The 20,824-nt window shown below is 39.8% G+C and overlaps 1 protein-coding gene across 7 annotated transcripts in view; it reads right to left on the reverse strand.

The window, feature by feature from the left end:
* LOC6732011 (calcium/calmodulin-dependent 3',5'-cyclic nucleotide phosphodiesterase 1) overlaps window positions 1–20,824 on the reverse strand; it is an 83,338-nt gene that overhangs the window by 45,223 nt on the left and 17,291 nt on the right. For 2 of the 7 annotated variants that reach the window (XM_039298458.2, XM_039298457.2), the window contains exons 1-2: window positions 15,786–15,994; window positions 434–1,102 (exon numbers count right to left, since the gene is read on the reverse strand). The exons of 3 other annotated variants lie outside the window; for them this stretch is intronic. In XM_039298458.2, coding sequence (XP_039154392.1) covers window positions 434–893 — 460 coding nt within the window. In that variant the 5' untranslated portion in view covers window positions 894–1,102; window positions 15,786–15,994. Of the gene's footprint in view, window positions 1–433; window positions 1,103–15,785; window positions 15,997–20,824 lie in introns of those variants that run through there. 2 more of the 7 variants (XM_039298453.2, XM_039298456.2) reach the window with 2 other exon arrangements.

The following is a 20,824-nucleotide window of genomic DNA, read 5'->3' on the forward strand; positions in this document are numbered from 1 at the left end:
AGGAAATGTGAGTGGGACGAAATTTAAACTAGATCTTTGATACTGCTTAGACTTTTGTTCTCTTTATTGTTCACGGAGTTCAGGGAAGGTCAGGTCAAAGATTGGAAACAAAGGAGCCAAGTCCCAAGGTGACTCCCGCCGCACAGTGGTTGTGGTTTATTAGAAATACATTTCTTCCTTAAAATTTTATTCGTTTGAAAATATATAGTTTTCCGAATGTTTTTTCAAATGGTTACTAGTTAGTAGTTGGTAATTATTTTTAATGTGTATTAGTGTTTCTAATTTTTCTCGGTTCTTTTTAAACCCATACCACGAACCCACTTCTCTTTTATCCTTCCATCGTCCAAAGCTTCCCTTGCTAGGACCTTTTATTGTACGTACTTAATAAAAGAGGAGCTTTGAATTGCATTAAATCCGACCAGCAGCCACTTACCTATGACATAGGAGTACCCGTCCAGCGTGAGGACGCACTTGCGGGTGGTGGTGCCCACCAGGTTGCCCATGACACTCAGGCCGATGGCACCAGCGCCGCCGGACGGGTACCTGGAACTGTTGAGCCGTCCCGCCTTGCCGAGACTGGAGGACATGGTCCCCGGACTGCCCACCTCGCAGCTATTGAGACTCTCGCGACGCGGCTGGGCATCGATGCCCATGAATTCGTCCCGGAGTTCGCCACTCGAAACCAGACCGTCGCTCGAGTGATCCCGTTTCTGATCCCGATCCGCGTGACGCAATCGGTGGCGCGGTACGCGGGCAGCGGGAATGGCGATTGAGGATACGGGGGAGGAGGTGTTGCCGGATGCAGGATCGGATACCTGCTCCTCCTGCCCAATGTTCAATGTTTGTGGTTTGTCGCGACGCGTTGGCGGCGTCTCGTCCAGAGTATCGCCCATTTTTAACGATTTAGATTAGAACGCTCTACGTATATCGGTGGATCTAATTTATGACTCGAAATGCATTTTACGAAACCGTGGGATTTAATTTGCCTTGTCGACGTATGCCAGTTGAATATGTATTTGATTTAAATTTTATATGCATTTTCACTATTGAAATTCACTTAAACTCACAATGTCCTCTTGCAATGAATTTTTATGATGTCTTTCTGTTTGAAATTAAGTTTGAATGAAAATGAAATAGGGTAAGTGAAATCAGGCAAAACAATAGAAAGTGACTGATATTACGCATACGCAGCGTTGTGCACTCGACGTGCATTCGAAATAATGCAATTAAAGTGGTATTACACAAAAGAATATAAAATGAAAGTTTACTTAACAAAGAATTGTTTCATATTTATTTTATTTTAAATATATGAATTGCCTTCGTATATTGGTGTGGTTTGCAAAAAACACAGAATAGGTTTTCGTTATGAATTTTTATCTGACAATACTGGATATTTCTGATGACAAAGCTGTTGATTTTCAGTTGGCCCACTTTATATTTTATGGCATTTCACTGTGCAAAAAAAGCTGCACGGCTGCCTATTTTTACTTTTTTTTGCAGTGTACAAAGCCCCCGCTCTAATTTTTTTCCTGATGCTACTGTCAATTATTTGGCTCACTCGACGGCTGCCTGTCCCCTCAGTCCCCCCGCCACTCCACTTGTTTTGACTGACATTGTTTGGCGTTATTTGATTCGGATTTTATCGCCTTTCGCATGGCTCTTTGGTTGGTCAGTTTGTCATTGGATTTTTTTGCATATTTGTCATAACGCTCGTCCATTTATCAAAAATCCATCAATGCCATATGGCTTCGGTTCTCTCTTTATGCGTGCTCGCCATTTTATTGTTGTTTATGCTTCCAAAAACCATTTGTTTTAACACAACACCAATGACAACGCTTAAATTCTTTTAAATCCGTATGGTCCTTCATGTGTGGTCTACACAAAGCTATTTGTATTTATACTGATTTTGAACCTATTACTATATATATATATATTTTCAAGTCGTTGGCTCGTCACGTTCAACAAATAAAGTGGAATGGCGACACTTTTAAGGAAACATGCGGCCGCGGGGAAACGAAGGTGGAACCTCTTTCTACTTTTGGCACGTGGCTCAAGCGCTTCACTCCACTTAACTTGCCTAAAAAGACACTTGAAATACGTGCCGTCTTTTGGGAATGTTGCAGGTCGTTGCCGCTGAAGAAGGATTATTTGCAAAATATGAAAGGGCGCTTTTATCAACATTAGCCACCTAATTAAAACGTAAACAAATGGGGCCAATGGGAGCTTTCACTTAATAAGCGCGCAGATATTCATAGAGACTAAGAGTATTTCACATTTAATTAATATATTTTAGTCTGGTTGTAATTAGAGCCAAATTTGTCTAACCATGTTATAGATGTGCAGACCCATAACTTTAATCATACAGCTTTTCTGGTTTAATGAAATATATAGTGCAGTAATTTAGTTACTACTATATACTGTTAGCGTTATTTTGGGTACATTTAGCTAAAATGTTCAATAAAAAACAACTGCTTTGCTTTTGTCTACCAACATTAATTAGCAAACAAAACTGAAGTGTTTCGAGATTGTTTTTCCTTATTAAACTCTAACCCCTGCAAGGTAAACAGATGAATTCCAAATGATAATCATAAAATTTTAATTAAGCTTTTATGTACATATATAAAATTGTTTTTGTTGTTGCCCGAGAATGCCCGCATTGAACGAAAACCCAATTGCCAGCCTTTTGGTCCTTTGTCCTCTTGCTTTGTGGTCGAGATTATTGTTGTTGCCGCTTCTGCCGATGCCACAGGGCGTCCACTTGAATGAGTGGTGCAGAATCGAGAGGCAAATGTCAGGAGCAGCTGACAGGACTTACATAAGCAGGACCAAAACACTCGGCTTAAAGTCTCTTTAAGGCGCTGGAATATTGCGCATACGCCGCGTTTATCAGCCTGCCTAATGAGGTATCAATAACACCGCATTTACGACTCAATTAACGAAAGATGTTCGCCTGAAATCAATGCCAATGCTCTGGGCAACGAACAGAAAGATATTATGACCGGGCGGAGAACATTTTGCGTTGCAAATTTCGTTTGTGGCATCATAAATTGCGAAATCCGTCTTATCTCTGCGGTTCGAGGGGTTGGATGAACCCCTGAAAAGAGACATTTGGAGTTCAGAGAACTCCTTTTATGGAATAAATTTAAAATTGATACTCATTGGCCAGCGAGGGTCTTGGCCATTTATCTAGCACCGCCCACATTTATTATTGGTTTTTTGGGAGCAAAGTTTAGCGACCCGCATAACTAATGCCATTTATTATAGTATATCTACTTATATGTTCCTCTGATGGCCAACAAAAGTCAGCCAGCAGTCGAAAAGTTTCAATGAACTCGCGTCTGTCAGTCGTTCTAGCCAGCATCATAAACACGTCTATCTGGATAGCTCCACATCCACATCTTGTTAGCTTGCCTTTTTGTCTCACTGATCTGACAGATGAAAGCTGGATGAGACCCAAACAACTGGGCACACGCACAAACACACACAAGATAGTCAAAACATAGTCAATTATTTAATTAAAAGCTGTCACTTGCCAGGACGCAATGTGGCAATGTTGTTAATGTGGGCGTTGAAGCCAACTTGAGGCGGGGCGTGTCCCTCATGAGGGCTGATGTTCGAAGGAAAACATTGCAAATAACAGGAGAATAATAAAAGTGAAGCGACAATACCATCTCATGGCAATAATTAAAAGCGCATACACAATTCAGATGGAAAAGCGTAGGGAAAAGGAAAAACCGCATTGAAAGTCGTACACAATAACAGAAAACCAACAGGAATCTCCGATAAATAACGCTATGCACTTTCCAAGACAGCCAATTAAAATTGGCAGTTTTAGAAAATGTTCATTTATTGAATGCACAAAGTGCATTTTATTTATGCGCTTCAGTGAATGTGGTTCTTTGCTTTTGTTCAAACAATTAATTTGCAGTTTACAGTATGGCATTTTAATTGGTGATATTTAAAATACAGAACAGACATTTTTCAATATGCACTTTAAGAACATTTAATCTGTAGACAGATTATAGCATTTTTATGAAAATTTACATATTTCGATCAGTGTATATTTAATGCATTGTCGCCCTTGTCATTTGCGCATATAAACGAGTACGTATGTTTGTATATACTTGGGCCTTCGCTACGGTTTCCCCCTGTTTTAATTGTTGTAATTTGGTGATGTTGTTGGTGTGGCCCCTTGACATGACCCGTTCCTGTTGTTTGTTGGTGTAATTTTCCCCCCATGTTTGGGGGGCGCCAATGCGTCGCCGTGGCGGGTTTGTCTCGGCAGTGGTGTAAATAAAAGATGAGTTAAAGTGCGATAGTTGGGGCCAAGAATGTTGCGCAGGACAGCAGGCCTGCAGACGAGGAGGATGTCGGCCTGTCAGGACGAAGGACCCGGCGTATTGCACCCGTTAATCACACACGACATTCTGCGACGGATCGATGCGGGATGCCATAAAAAGCCAGAAGGAATTGCATGTAATTGAAGGGGAGCAGGAACAGCAAACCGAGCGACAGGAAGTGTGCAATAAATTTTTCAACTGCCCGAAGGGGCGACACTTTCGAGGAGAAGTCATTGAAAATATACACAGAGAGTAGAGATAGAGTGGGAATGTCTTGACTCGGCTCATTAGCATTTTGGGGCGAAGGAAAAAGGCAAACTTCGTTGCCACATGAGGCCAAATGTGAAAAAGGAAGCCAGACAGGCTGACTTGACTTTGTCCACCTCATCATCGTCATTATTGGCTTCGGGAACCACATTATCGTCAGCATTTACATTGCAAATTGCTTTTGTTTTTTGTTATTTATACACACACATACACAAGCACATACAGACGAACAGGACTCCCAGCTGTGGGTTAAATGCAGTTCCTGCCACAAAGTCCCATTTACATAGAAGGACGAAAGCCAGAGACGAAACGGCAAACAAATGAGAAAAGTCGCATTATTAATTTGCCGCACCGCACGACCATAAATAAGGATGTCTGTCCTCGGCTGCCCCACTTCGTCCCGCGCTTTTTGCACACACATAAAATTCAAAGGACCTCCTCGGCATCCTTGTCCATATGTTCCGGTTTCGCGACTGGGCTTTTTCTCCCGCCGCACCACGCAATTTTCTCCAGCAATTTATTACTATTTTGACTTGTAGATGTGCTGCTCCTTATCTGTGTGTTTGTGGTTTCGTATCGCTATCTTGAGGCCTTTTCCTCTTTTCCCTTCCCGCTACCCTATTTTGCGACAATTTGTAAAGCAGGCAATTATCCTTATTAGCCGCTTATTTATAGCCATGTTTGTTTACTCGTTTTCCCATTGACGCATAAACAATGCGAAAACGATAATAGGGGAGTTGGCTTTTTCCCGGCAGAAAATAATTGCCACAGATTGGCAATCAACCATGCGGAACTTCATGCAACAATTGCCTTTCGGTTTCTTTGGGGCACGAATTGTTTATTTCAGATAGGGAGTTTATCGGCGTAATCAATAATACATTTCGATGAGCGTTGCTTAATGGATTTTACTGAGTAAGCGAACAGGTAGGATTAGGGCAGGGAAAAATATATTTAAATGTATTCATTTTTTAAGTATTAAAGAAATCTAAAAACAATATATACATACATAATACGTTATATTATCATAAATGGCGGACACTATAAACTGTAATTTCCATCAAAAATATTAACTGTTTAAAATGTTTTATAATATGATTCATTTTACGGTAGGCTAATCTTTGATTTCACTGCTAATGGAAAAATATTAAATATTTAATGGGGGGAACAGGAAGCATTTGTTTAACCCTTTAAGTGAAACCCAAGGTTGTTCCCCACCTTCGGAAAAGTTCCAAGTCATTTTAAATTACTGCATAATGAGTTGAGCCACCTTTCACAGGCGGATGGGGGAGAAATTGTGGCGTTGAAAGCCTTTCGAGCGACTTTCTGAACATAAAGAACATTGTCAAATCAGCGACATTTTTATTGCTACCCCCTTTCCCGCCCCTGGACACATCATACATGTAAATGTTGGTATATATGTATATGTGCGTGGAGTCCTTTATGCGTGTGCTCGCTTACATGCTGATGATGTCGTTATTAAACGCATAAATAAATTGTCAAAAAATATGTGCGCAAAAAAAAGGACGTAAGGAAGTGCCAAAGTAGAAAGGGGGCGTGGCAGTGGAGCAGTAGCCTTCAGATGCGTTTATTGTGCTTACATTTTAGCTTTGCTTTATGTACTTGGCAGGGCGACAAATAGAAATGTTCGTGGGCTCCAGAGACCTGTTTCACAAAACTTTTCCCGAGGCTCATCTCGTACATTTCCTTTTTCTTGGATACTTTTTTTCACACTGTTGACTTTGCCAATGTTTTATGGCCTTATTCCTGCTCAGCTGCAGACAATTGTCAATTAAATGGAAGGTTGAGAGGAGCTCGCCCTGGGCTCTGGCACCGAGCAAAACCACAAAGGAACCTCTGAACGCACTGCAGAAAAGTTCCACTTGGGGTGGCAATGTGCCACGTATTTATTATTTATGGCATACGCAGTGAAGAAAGGCAGGAATGGTTGGATCCCCCAGGTGGGGATGGGTTCGTCAGTTTGCAGAAGGATTGCCCCCGTCCGTAGGGAAAAGTTTAAGTCGTCGGATAAGGTGCAATAAATCTTGAGCCTTTTTGCCAAGTTTTAAACTGCCGCTGTTTTGCATTAAACGTTTAAGGTTAAACAAAAGATTGCAATGGTGTTTCTTGCAGATTGTCTAGACTTTTATTTCACTGGTTAACTACAAATTAAGATATATTACTAGTTTTCTCATCGCCGCATTTAGCACCTTAAGATTGTTTTGCTATGAAACTAAGTAAAAAGTACTATAAAAAAGTACACACTTTGTGCAGTTCGCATGGTGCACTATATTGTACACTACAACCTATTTTGAAAGTCCGGCGGGCAGCTTTTAAAGTCATTAATGTGGCTTCATTTGCATACGGACCACGTCCTCTCGACCAGAAAACCTATCTATCCCTATCTGCCGTTCTGCAGTTGGTGATTAGGCGTCGTCCAACGTCTATCAACAGTTTACCCTAATGCCCGAGCAACATGCAACACAAGAACTGACCTCATTCTGTTTACACTTGCAGCTGTTGCTGTGGCCACCCAGACACCACCCACCGTACCACTGAACCACTGAGCCACTGTACTGCACCACCCACCTAACATCACCCACCGTTGATTGTCTGGAAGTTTTGCTCGGTTCTTGTGCAACTCATTGAATCCGAGTGTGGTTCAAAACAAATCAAGGCGTCGACGTCATTGTTGCTGCTTTTGTGGCACGTTCTCCGGTTCTTCACTTTGAAGTGAAAACTTTTTGCAACAGTTTTTGCATAATGCCCCCAAAACCCCCTACACACCCACATACCACTCAGTCACTATTGTTGCCTGGGCCGTTAAATGCAAACACTTCATTTGGCCATCTGAAAAGAAAGGAACTTTCGATTAGTGCCGAAATGGCCAACCAACTTTGGCCACGAACCCCAACAAAGTCTCTTAACTGTTTTGGCCATAAAAGTTGCTCTGTCAGCGTACATACGTTTGGACGAAAGTCGTATTCTTGGCCAAATTTGCTCCACTCAAGCGGGAAATGGCAAAAATTGGGAAGATCGAATGGATATACTCGTATTTTAAAAATGCAACTTGTATTTTCTGCCTGACTGAGAACACTTGGATTAAATAGGCTCTTAGAATGCAATATTTTCTATATTTACAAAGTTGTTTTATATTTATAAATTTAAATTGCTGAATGGGTTTTCTTAAAAAATTTTGTTCAGTCAATATATAATTTATTAAAATATTTATAAATGTATATAATAATCCTTTAAGTGCACAGTCAAAGGATGGTTTCTGATTCGGTTATAAAAGAGTTGAATAGGGGTAGTTAAATGTCTTACATCATAAACAGAAATCAACTTTTCCAGATAGCCTACTGCTCATTCCCAATTTTACCCCTACTCGGTTATATTTGTGCAATTTTCGTTTTGATGTTTGCTTATTTGTATTTGCCATACACACAAAGTTGTGACTTTTTGGGTAAATAAACATGCCCATCCACTTGCCTCCTCGAGTGGCTTCACCACTCTGTGGATGATTCGGCGAATCACTTTGGGAGTCCTGGCACTCGACACCACTTGGCCTGTTCCGTTCCAAATGATGCGCCATTTCTCAAATCTTTTCGGGCACGCAACAACAACGATTTGAACAATTTTCTCACATGTAATGGTGTGAAATTCAAAATGGCGCCGGGAGGTTTTTCTTTCGGCCATTGTCATTTATCAAGTTTATTAGCGAAGCAAAATTGCTAGGAGGTCGGGCGTAGCATCTATTCATTTGTTAAGGTATTCAAGCAATTAAATGAGATTTATGAGGTCATAGGCTTTGAGTTTTTGAAACGCACGAAGGATGAATAAACATTAGTGACATCATCAAATGCATACTCAAGTGTGGCTATAAATTTGTGTACCTTTACAATGACGCAATTTTAGGGAAATGGGGATTATAATGGAATACTTTCATGTACGAAAAGCCATATGAAAGGAATGACTTGGCTCAAAATAGAAAAGTATATTCTAAAATTAGAAACGAAAGGATGTTGGCTAACCCCTAACAAATTTTCAAATTAATTCTATGTAATAATTATGAATATAGTTAGCTGCATGGTTCAATGGAAAGCTAACCCACACTTTCAATTAACATTTTTTAAACATCGCGGCAACGGTTTTCCAACAAGCAAATAAGGAAAAATGTAAACTATCTTTACTCGGTTGTAGAGCAAGGTATTGCAATTATGATTATGTATATCCTGGAAAATTCCGCTTGCCTTCTGGTCCCTTGCCCTCAAAAAATCCTTGGTATTTGCCTGGTGCAACAAACTTTTGCTAAGCCAAGGAAAGTATGCAACATTTTCGCACAGCTTTTTGGCTTCCGAGAATGCGGAACGGCAAAAGGAACTTGCAAATGCCAGAAACTACTGCTGCCAGCCCAGATTTATACCCCTTTCGATCCCTTCGCTGAGGCAACTTCCTGAGCAGTTTGTGCAGCACCGACTTTTGACGCTTTTGGCATGTTTATCGCCTCGCTCGAACCGAGTTGAAATGGCCCAATTGGCCGAGGGCCAATCCAGTCAGTCCAGTCAGGTCAGACATAGCCGGCCAAGTTTGGCCATGCCACTTTCAACTGCTTTGTCGGCATTAATTAAAAGCAAATTACACTTGCTTCTGTTTTTACTGAATAGAAACTTTTTGCTGCAGCATCATTAAAAACTTCTTAGAACATTTTTTTTTTTTTTTTTTTCGGTTGTTCTTTAGATGAGAGTTCTGCGTCACATTTCATGAATCAACAACTTGATTAGCAATTCAAATGCCCCTGCAATGATTTCCACCTGCTCGAGTTCCCAGGACAACAGCTGGGCCCAGCAACCGAAGTTTTCCTAATTAAAATGGCTTTCAAAATAAACCGCAACTGAAAATCGGTAAAAAAGAAAACTGCCTGCGAAAACTGCCAGAAAAATTGTCAATGAAGAAATAACAAAGAGTGGGTAGCAGGGCGGCATGACAGGGAAAAGGAACGAAATTTAAATAAATTTACCCGACAAGTAAAAAGACATTTTCCAGGACCTTTTTTTGCTCGACTACAAATGACTGCGTTGTGTTTTCTGCGGCCTCTGCGGCTGGCAGGCAACCAAAATAACACAGATACACAATGTAGCATAGTTCTAGGCGCGCTGAAATGTGAAACCATTTCTCCGGGCCTTCAAAACATACCCCACCACACAGGCAGACACACAATGGCAATGAATACGAATTTGTCCCAAAACCTCACAAAATGTTTCAAATTGTCAGGAAAAGTTTTCGGATTCGGTTTATCCACATCCACAGCTATCATTCTTTTACCATTTTCCAGTTGTGATATTTTTGGCAGGCGGTTTGATTCCTACAGGGGAATAGTAAGAGTTTTAGGGAATGATTTCGTGTGGCAACCAATTTAAGCGATCAAAAGTTATCCTAAAGTTTGATACTCAAACCAGAAGTCATCTTTTGATAAATATTCAACATAAATGACGTATACGCCGTGTGGCCTCACGCCTAATTGGAGATGAATGCAAATGAGGGAAATTTATAGGCCCTGAAGCGTCTGTAATTATTCATGTGAGAAGTTTGTCATGCCATGATGACTGAGAAAATATTTAGTTTTAATTAATGAGAGAATATATGTGTGTCATTTGTGTGAATTCGAATGCTGGTATTAGCTGTATTTATAAAAGTTTAGACAAAAATGTTATTATTTTAGCATTATTATCATTATCAATTAACTGAAGATTTTCTTTAATTTGGTATTAGTACATTATAATCCAGATTTTATTCTCGTCACATGACCCGAATTTTCCCCGCTTTATAAGCTCTTTAGTTGTTGTCTCTGCCACACTTCTATCTTTCTCCCCACCCACACTCGCCGGAATAATTAGGCTAGCCGCCATAAATTCATTATGCCATTAAGTGCAAGCCGTCAAATGGCCGCAGTGGTTGGGGTGGCTATGTATTGGTGCGCCTATATATGTGTGTGTGCCTGGCGGATCTGAATATCGTTGCATACAGCTAGGCGTTGGCAGGCGGCGATTGGCACGTGTCGGTGTGTGCTGAGCGTCGCCAGGACCATTAAGGCAACGCCTCTGCCTCTGCGGATCGAATTTCGTTGCAAGGCTGCGCTGCGAAGTATGCTACGAAAAGCGGCAACAATGGCGGCGAAATAACTTCATCAATTTCGCCAATATTCCATTATCGTCAGCACGAGTGCGCCAGTGTGTGTGTGTGTGTGTGTGTGTACTTAAGTGCCGATGAAGCTGTGTGTGCTGACGTACGCTTGTGTGTGTTGATTTTATTAGGCCCGCCCAACAATTGTTTGCTTAAAAGTTTTTCACACACAACGAAGTCAATGTTGTCTGCTCTTTGGCCTTAGCGTTTGATTTTTCCTTTTTTTTTTTCAAGCACGTCCTTGTCTTGTCGTGGTCCCCAACGGTTTTACACGTTTGCTATTCGGACATTTCTTGCGATTATTGATTAGATAAAAACACACACACAAGAAAGCCCCAGAGAACGAGGGCGGCGGAAACAAAAACAAAAGAAGCGCAAAGCCGACGCCGTAAAAGCTTAAATAAAAAAAAAGAAGCAAACTTGACGGCACTTAAGTCACTTAACTTGGCCGATGGGAGCGACCGTTATCTACTCGATAAGTCGAGAGTGGGTGAGAATTAGACAATGACAGTATTCTTAATATATTGAGTCAGCAGCAGATCTCCCGATTAGCAAGGAAACTCCGATTCCAAGTGGTTGGATACCAGTAGGAAGTTTACTTTCACTTAAAGTTTTTTTTTTTAAATTTTTGTTTCTTGAATACTTATCACTTTTCTGGTAAAGGTTTCTAGTGACTAAATTTCATGTATTACAAAAAATGCGCTTTCTGTATAACCTTTTTAACAAAGCTTTTTTATATTCCTTATTGTTTGTATATCTGCATAAAATGTATTTCAATTGGTTTCCTTTACAAAAGTTTTACATTTCCCTTATAACATAAACAATATACTTTTATCAGTCAGAAAAATGATTTGATGCGTTATCAGATTTGGTTGACACCTGCCCAACATTTTCAAAACTTGCTGTCAGTCAATCAAAAGGCTCGAAACGGCGTTTAATTTTTATAGCAGACGTTTTTCCGCCTCACTTCTCACCCAAAAAATAAAAGCGTAGAAAAAAAACAAAACAAAGGCAGCGAAAACAATGCCAAACAATGAAGGAAAATAACAAAACAAAAGCGTCGGCATTTCCACGCCGCCAAGCAAACACGCCAAAATTTGAAAAAAACGAGAAAACTGAAGGAGGAAAAGTCAGCAGAAAGAAAAGCCGCACATTAAATATTTTGAGAACATTTTCGGAAAGCTCTTCCCCTTTTTTGTGGCGTCAGAGTTTTTTGTTATGAACTTTTCTAAGGTCGCTCGCTGACATCTAAATTTATCTATAAACAAGAACCACAAATCTACTTTTTTCATTATTTATCTTCGCTTGTTTATTCGTTTAAAACCGAAAACATTATGACAGGCTAATTGAATTAATGTGCATTTATTACGCATCTTTATACTCGTTTTTTTTGCTATACCCTTTGAATGGAAAAAAATGCCCGATTATTCAAGGTCTGTCGCTTTAATTAGCACATAGCTGGGGATCATTTGCGCTGCACTTAATGACACTCGATTGTCCAGATTAAATCGTATTCGTAATTAACACCCAAAGGGCATCGTTAACATCATTTATGGCAGTTAAGACAGTTCCAGAAAAGCGCCCAGTGAGTGGTCCACCCCGTTGCCTCTTTTGGCCAGATTAAAACCCGTTTCGGGCTCGGAGCTCTGCACTTGTGATCATCGCGAGCAACGTGAAGATGGCAAGTGGACAATGCAGATACGATGACAAAAGGCAATTGGAATATGAAGTGGCCGGTGAACTGGCAGGAAGTGGAGCAAAAGCTCGACGTGGGGATACCCATTAAAGATGCTAGATTTTATCAGATAAATGATAATGAAGTCCTGATGAGGAATTCCTATAGTTGCTCGTTGGATACCATTATACATCTCAATTTAAATAGTATAATTATTTTCTAAATTGTAAGTTCATTAAAGAATTTATTCCCCTTTGAATAAGGTAAGGATTTCGTGCCAAAATAATAATTACTCGAAAATGGTACCGAAATGTTAACCAATTCTTTAAGGACATAACAAATGTTATTGGTGAGCACAAAAGGTGAACTCTATAGACTCTGCTACCCTGCGATGTCCCATGAAATACAGAAATTGAAGAGTCAACCGCAGCTGGCAGTAAAAAGCATAAATGCCTTTAATTAAATTGCCTGTCTCGCTGTCCTGAGTGGCCAGCTCTTATCCTCCCGCCCCTTCGTCGTTTTGGCCATGTAGTTTTTGGCAACGTTGCGTGTAAGCCCGAAACAAGTTCGCCGCCTGATGGGCAGTGAAAATTGATGGGCGGCTTCAATATCTTCGGTTGTCTTGTAACATTTTGTATCGCTGTATCTGCGTCGAATGCTGCATGAAATTTAATGAGATTTTCGCTGCTTGCCTTTTTGTTCGGCTCAGCCTTTTTGTTTTTTTTTTTTTCTTAGTATCATAACTGTTTGTATTAATTTCTCGTTAAATGTAGGTCAAACATTTTTGGCATTTCTTAAGTGCCTGTCGCCGCTTAAAAGGGTAACCGAAATCGAGCAATGTACACGCGCTGTTTGAATTGCATTCCAATACCAAAGTATTTGATTTCTTGTCGACCATTTTCAGGCCTAGCCGAATTGCGAGTGCACTACCTGGCTGTGGCTCTAATTGATCCCCTGGGCATGGGCGCAATTAGCTGGCCAACTTGGCATGTTGGCCCAAAGCAAACACTCGACCGGCTGTCCACTTCAAGACACTCTAAAACCTCGACGCGACTTATTTTCTCATTTTTTTTTCGTCTGCCGCATCTCGCAGCTGCTGGACTGGATCTTGACCATGTCTAACAATAGTCCAAATTAGAAATAGACATCGACAATGGCAACCTAACCAGAATGACAAGTATCCGAGACCTGCGACATAGCTATTCACAGAGCGTTCTCTCATTGCAAATTTTTGCAAATGCAATGCCAGTAATTACAATTTTGGCGGCAAGTTGAGGAGAAGGAAGTGTGTTTTTGCAAAAACTCAGAGTGTGAGAACTCTAAGAGTTAATAATCAAAACATTCCGTGCCTTGTTGAAATTGTTTTTTAAAAGATAAAATACATATTTATTTATAGAACTTATTTAGAAGTTTTGGTACAATTCTCATAATGCTTTATGCAGTTTACCGATATCAAAAATGCGATTTACTGAATTAGGGCTGTCTAAAAACGGAAATATTATAATAATGTAGAGCATAAAAATTAAAATTTATCATAAAAAAGCAGACAACGGGAAAATGAATAAGGGAAATATGTTTTTCTTAGGTTGTGAAAATGAATAAATTATATGAAGTGTAACAGGTTTTTCATAATTGGGTCATTGCCGAGTTTTTTCCTGCATTAATTTGAAGTTTTTGTTCAAATGTTGGATATTAAACATACGCTTCCAAGTTGTACAAAATCTGTTAGATTATTAATGTTAAACTCAGCCCGTTTGATATTCTATTTTTTTAAAGGCAGATATTGCTGATGCTTTAACACAAATCTAGTTTACATTAATTTGCTCACACAAAGTTATTAGAGTATTTCCCAATCGCCTAGAGTTTTACCCAAACAAAAATTGATACATGTGATCACCGCACAGTGGGATCGATTTCATGTGCCGACCACTGTGCCAATTTTCGGGGGCGACAATTGCTGCGGGCAATTAACAATATCTATATATATACGATATTATTCGTATATACATAGGCCAAGTCTGCTTTTGGTGGCGTGACGTAGGCGAAATGCTGAAAACGTGCTAGATACTTTTGTATCTCCGTATCTTTTTGTGGCGTGCGTGTGCTGTTGATACTGCATCCGTTAGGTGTGTGTGGCTGAATGCAAACGATGTGAATTTTCGACCAACAACTAATATATTTTTTTTGGATGCCGATTTCGACTTCGACTGCGACGTCAGCGTAGACGCGTGCGTCCGGTGCGCAGTTGGCTTTGATCAGCACTAGAAGGGGGAGGTGGTGGAATAAGGGGGCGGGCGGTACTAGCCAAAAGTTTTTCAACTTTGTTTGCATTGATGTACATACGAACATATGTCTGTGTGTGTAAAAGCGGCAAAATGATGTGGCCACAGTTTACCGAGATTTGTATAAACATTTTGCAACATTTAGATGTGATTTTGACGATATGTCCACGTCCAATACACATCGAATAAAAGTGGTTTGGAAATGCGTGAAACGATTGAAAATCAAATGCTTAATATTCGCGTATTTTTATTACACACTTTTATGCCAGCCCATTGGGTTGAGCATTAATGTGTTAACCATCGAGGAAGTTAAGTTTCCGTTTCTGTCGTCGAACAAATTTTGCGATAAAGTACGCATAAATCTGAGGACTTCGAATGCGTGTAGCGATATTAATATTGTATTTACTAGATTTTTATGATATCATAAACGAGGCCGAGCAGCATATTGAGAGTCAGATTTGCGTTAATCATTAGTATAAATTTATTTATTTCTTTTAAGTGTTTTTTAATGGAGTGGCATGGATTATAGTATTTATTTATGCTAATATAATGACGTCAAATCTGACAGTCTGATTTCCCCGCCCAAGCGAATCGGTAGCGGAGATATATAAATTTGATTAGCAACAATTCTCGTTGTGCCATATTTTACACTTGGATTGCAAAATTGTTTGTTTTATTTGCGAGGGGCAGAGCTCAGTAATTGATACAATCGATTCGTTTTTGTTAGTTTGACAAATTGCATTCGGCTGATTGCATTGAACATAAATCAAGCAAAATTAGTGAAAATATACGGAGATATATATTTATCTTCCACTTTTTTTTTGTTTTGTATGATGGGTGTGTGAGGGCGTAATAAAGCTAACAGAGAGATAAAAAGTCAATTGCATAAATAACAAATTATAGGCAAGGGCGTGTACGCTTTTGATAATGATAAACGAAAAGTTCCACAAACCGAAATTTACAAAACAAAATAGCGGAAAGACACTTGTTTGGTTATGCACTTGTTCAAGTGATTATAATGATTATTATTTTTAATAATATTACTGATTAATGGATTTTCGAAAAGCACTGTTCACACGGAAATTAACTTCGATATCTGAGTTCCCGATCTAGCCGATCTGCTTGCGATAAACACTCGATTAGCCGGCGGATGGAGATGCTCAGGTGGAAAGCACGCGAACGCGATAAGAAAATGCGGAGCAGGAGCAGCACTACGTCCGCACATGCTGCCTGCTGGGGATAAACTGGAACTGGATTTTTCGGATTCGGAGTTGATAGCAGCAGCGGAATCACAGAGACACCGAGATCCAAAACAGAGACGCCACACACCCATACACACACGCACACTCACGAGTGTCTAACCCGTCCAAAAGCAGCAACAACAACCATTTTGGCCAGCACCGAGAAGCTTTCAGGCCCCGAAGAAATCTGCGCATGAAAATTCGCCAAGCGAGAGAGTATTGCAGTTTGGTTCAACGGGAAAAGCTCGCCGTCATTTCCCGCTATTTTATCGGGGAAATTGGCTAAAAGCTCGGCCGAGCAAAGAGCTTGTGGTAAGAAAAGCTACAACGAGTTGTCGAAAGCTGTGGTTTTAAATTTAATTTAATTTGGGGAAATATTTTACTTTAAAAAAGTATACTAATTTTTTAAATAAGGAAAAATTATTTAAAATATATTGTATATTTTTGTGTCCGATAATATAAATACATTAGTTTATGTAGCTTTTTAGGTAGTCGCTTGTTTGAGGAAGTGAAAACTGGAACGTATCTTTGAATTTCCCAATATTTTCCGCTCGCTTTTCCCTCTCTCAAAATCGATGACTCTTTGCTCTCCTATGGCTTCGCTTTCGGAGCATTGTTTGTGCCTCTTTTTTGGCTTTTTTGTTGTTTACAGAGGGGCGCCTTCAACAGGTTGCCACCCACAACTGGGGGTTTTTTCAGCTGCTGCTGCTAGGGAGTCAAAACAAAATGAAAAGCATTTTTAGCAGGGCGACCCTTGGGGCCAGCACACACACATAAACACGCTTACACTGGTGCATACATAATCATACAGATACTTTTATAAAATAAACCCCCGGCACGCACACACTTACGCCCCCTTTTTTGAAGCGCCTTGGAGATAAAAATATTCTAAAAATTTCTTGTTTCCCTTAAGTTGTACAAGTGTTTGCAACTTCCTTTCCCAGTTCCTGAACGTCGTTCACTCCCTTTTGTTTTGCATATTATTTGCTTTTAGGGGCTGACTTACCAGGCACCAAAAATAACCAAAGCCCTTCGAAGATTTTAAGTAGCACAAAGTATCCCAGCGACTTACCTGAAAGATAGCAGATGGAAAACAGTTATCAAAACAGTTGTAATACGAGTAATAATTGTAGCAGACTTATCGAGGATTTTAAGTGAAGAATCCTCCTTTTCAGGAGGGTGGAATCATTAGGCCCAAATAATGTAACAGTCAGGCAATCAGTTTTAATTGAGGGAAACATGAGATTGCGGCATTGCGTGAACACATCTCATAATTAACAAAGGATCTAGCATCCGGGGATAAGACAGGAAGTCCCGCAACGGAAAGATTAGAAGGTCCTTATTCGTTTTTCATTGTTGCCCATTCAGCATTTTATACATATTTATTAAGGGCTGTATCTGCGCCCCACTCCCATGCTTATTAAATAATAAATTATCCCTTGGTATTGCTAGAGACTAGACTTTAATAAAAAAAACAAATCATGTATTGAATAATCAATTGAGAAAATATACATTTTTAATGTTTAAATTTACCCTACAAACGTATTACAAAATGTTCAAAGGAAGATTGCGTTGATGCCCAAAACAAATATTATGGTAACATCTGTATTTGGGATGATTAAGTTTGCATAGTCAATTTAAATTGCCAAAAAGTCGCTCCTTTTCAGGAAATTATAGACAAAAATCTTGTTTGGCAGAAAATTAGATTGGCCTTGAGCGGTATAAAAACCGAATATCTTTCGCAGTGAATGTGTTAAAATTCAAATAAAATTTCTGTTCAGCTGCATTTCCTAAACTGATCAAGTGCATGACAAATTGCTTTACACACATCAACGGACACTGTCAAAATTTGAGCGTTCTGAAAATTTAATTTAGCAACAACTGCATTTAAATGTCTGAATTTACAAGACTATGCCCGACATTCGGAAATTGAATTTAAGTTCATGATTTCATCCATTAAATATTTGGCTTCTTGGCTAACTCAATGTTTATGACTTGTGCTCGGCAAATACGTAATTAAATTTGGGATATGCAGAGCAGTGCAAAATGCAATTTACAGCTGCAGAAATGTAAATATTGCTCATACGCAACGTTGAGCGCCTGGAATGCCATTTCAGCTGGAAAGGGGCCTGCATTTAGGACTAACAATTAGGTAGACCAATTAGTGAAGGACATCAGAGGCTCTGGCCTGGCTTGCAATAATTATCCCAATGCTAATTGCCGAATTCCAAGACATTGCAATTTGGCCAAAGTTATGAGCGCACCTATGAATTCCAACCAGATAAGTTGAGTTGAAGCGAAAGTATGGTTGAGTTTGGCTTAAACTTCCACTGAGATATTGATCAATTACAAATGTTCTGCTCTTGGCGATTGTTAAGATGTTTTATTCTCACTATATGTATTTGGATTTCACTTGTGAGGGTGGGTACGTCTATCCTTTCACAACTACCATAATGAAAATACGATGTTTGTGTTTGGTTGATTCAATTTGGCAGAGCACCTTATATGAATATATCCATTACAAACTACACCTAAGCAATATATCACCATTTGAATTTATCCAGTTGAGTCCGCACTCACCTCAGGGTTATCCAAAATTTGACACTACATAGGCTTTTGCCGGTTTCCTGATTAATTATTGTATCTTATTCGGACTTGTTTAACTTTATCAACCGATTTAAATGCTGCACCGATACGCGACCGGAGCCTTGTGATCAGCTTAAGCGACGCTGGACTTCTGCAGCTGCCCAACCATCGAGTGGTGCGTGTGGAGCTAGTGGTGCTGTTGGAGCTGGTGGTGCGTGCTGGCCAGAAAGCTGGTTTGAGGCTTGCCCAAAACTGGACAGGCTCGGAGCTCGGATCTGGCCTGATTCGGATCGGATCTTAGCATTGCGTGCCAGGCAAATAAGCTGCGGGCGCCACAGTCTCACCGGTCTGGAGCCGTGCACTTAATCACTGTTATTAATAAATCAACAGCTAAATCAATAACAAATTCTAATTAAAATTAGAACTAGACAAGCGTCAAATGCGAGGTGCAAAATAATATGAAAAAAAAGACTAATTCGCCGCGCGATGTTGCCGCCTGTTCGTTCAAATTTCACACAAATCAGCTTTAAATGTCAAAACGCATGTTGCACAAATGCGTCAAATGCCAAAAGCGGGCCACCGGCAATAAATCATCATGCGCAGATTTTTGAGCCGCGTTGCAGTCGCTATCTGGACACTTTTGCCCCTCTGAACCGCTCTGAACTGGAGAGTTGAACGTCAAAAACCTGTTGACAGACATGAAAGCAATTTCTGGTTGCAATCGACCGATTTGTTGACTGCCCTACGGAGCCGATTGATTATCCAGAAAATCCCATTCGACGGACATGCAAAAGGATTCGCTTTCAACAACTGTATGAGTATATGTTTTTGTATAATAATTTGCATTTGCGTTTTAATAGTGGTTATTCTGAGTCAACATAATTTTTATTTCTTTAATATAAGTGTGTAATAAACTTAAATTTTTGATCCAACCGAATTCTGGCATTTAAATATATGCCTAATCAAATGTGTATCTTCAAACTATTTGTTATTAGCAATCTAAAATACATACATTACTTTTTTACCAATCGACAGAAGTGCCGCCTCAACCAACTTTTTGTAGCGTATCCATAAACGTACAAATTTAATAAAAATAATATTTGGACTTTTTATACCCCGCAACTTCGGACAGCAACAACAAGAGACACTTTGTATTTCAGTTTTTGGTTGCATTAATTATCGCCTTGCCATGAAATATGCGCGCCACGCATGCGCAGATTGTGGGGATATCTATTTTATTTTATTTTTTGGTCAGCAAGGGGGTGAGGAGTATCCGATTTGATTCGATTTGAAAATGCCGTTTTTATGGCTGGGCAGCGCGTGTTTGAGGTGGGGAGAAGCCTTAACCGACCACCGAATGTTTGACTGACTGAGTGACTGTTTACCTGGGCTCCAATTAAATTTAATTCAATGAGCCAGTCGATCAGCGGGCGATACAAATTGTGGATCGCAGCAACTTTCGATGTTTTGCCTAATGAGCGGCGGTAGCAGAATTACCGCTGCGGCGATGCCATATCAAAAGTCTATCCACTGCCACTAAACTGTTATTTGACACCACGTGACAGCTAGTTAGCCATTTTCATTTTTTCCTTATCGCCCGATTGTCAACGGGCGGTTAAATACCGGCCAAATAGGTGCGCCGAATTCCACATGACAACGCTGGGAGAACTGAGCCTTGATTATATTGGCTATTAACCTGTAACTTAAGCTGTGCACGCATATATGTATGTATTTTAAAACTTTTATTACCTTTGGTAACCTTCTAAAAAAGCCTTCTGATAAGAAATTTAATTTCTAATTTTCTAATGTGAATATATTATTTTAAAGTAGTATTTAAAAATATTTTATTATTTGTTGAGCTTATTTCCTTGCCTGTTAGCGGCATCTATGGTCAGTAATGCCAACCAACAAGCAATCAGCTTTTCAAAAACTTTTGTGAAAGCATTTTCAGTGGTGAAAAGCTCTGCTTAGAGCAAGAGAGATAAAAAGAGAGCGACAATATTATACTATTTAGAACTTTTAAATGCAAACTCTCTTAGTTGGCCAAAACACTCCACTCCTTTCCCTTTCGAAATGATAACGATAAGAGCCCTATTCCCACTCCCCAGTAAAATGAAAATGGCATAAACGGACTGGCAGCACCAAAATCTCATCAACTAACCCGTCTTAATTGCAGTCATTATGTGTGTGCTGGCCAAAATTGATATTATAATGTGCATGGAGCTGTTTCAATTTCGGTTTTCGACTAGATTAAGC

Source organism: Drosophila simulans, chromosome 2L (genome assembly GCF_016746395.2).
Source record: "Drosophila simulans strain w501 chromosome 2L, Prin_Dsim_3.1, whole genome shotgun sequence".
Classification (NCBI taxonomy): domain Eukaryota; kingdom Metazoa; phylum Arthropoda; class Insecta; order Diptera; family Drosophilidae; genus Drosophila; species Drosophila simulans.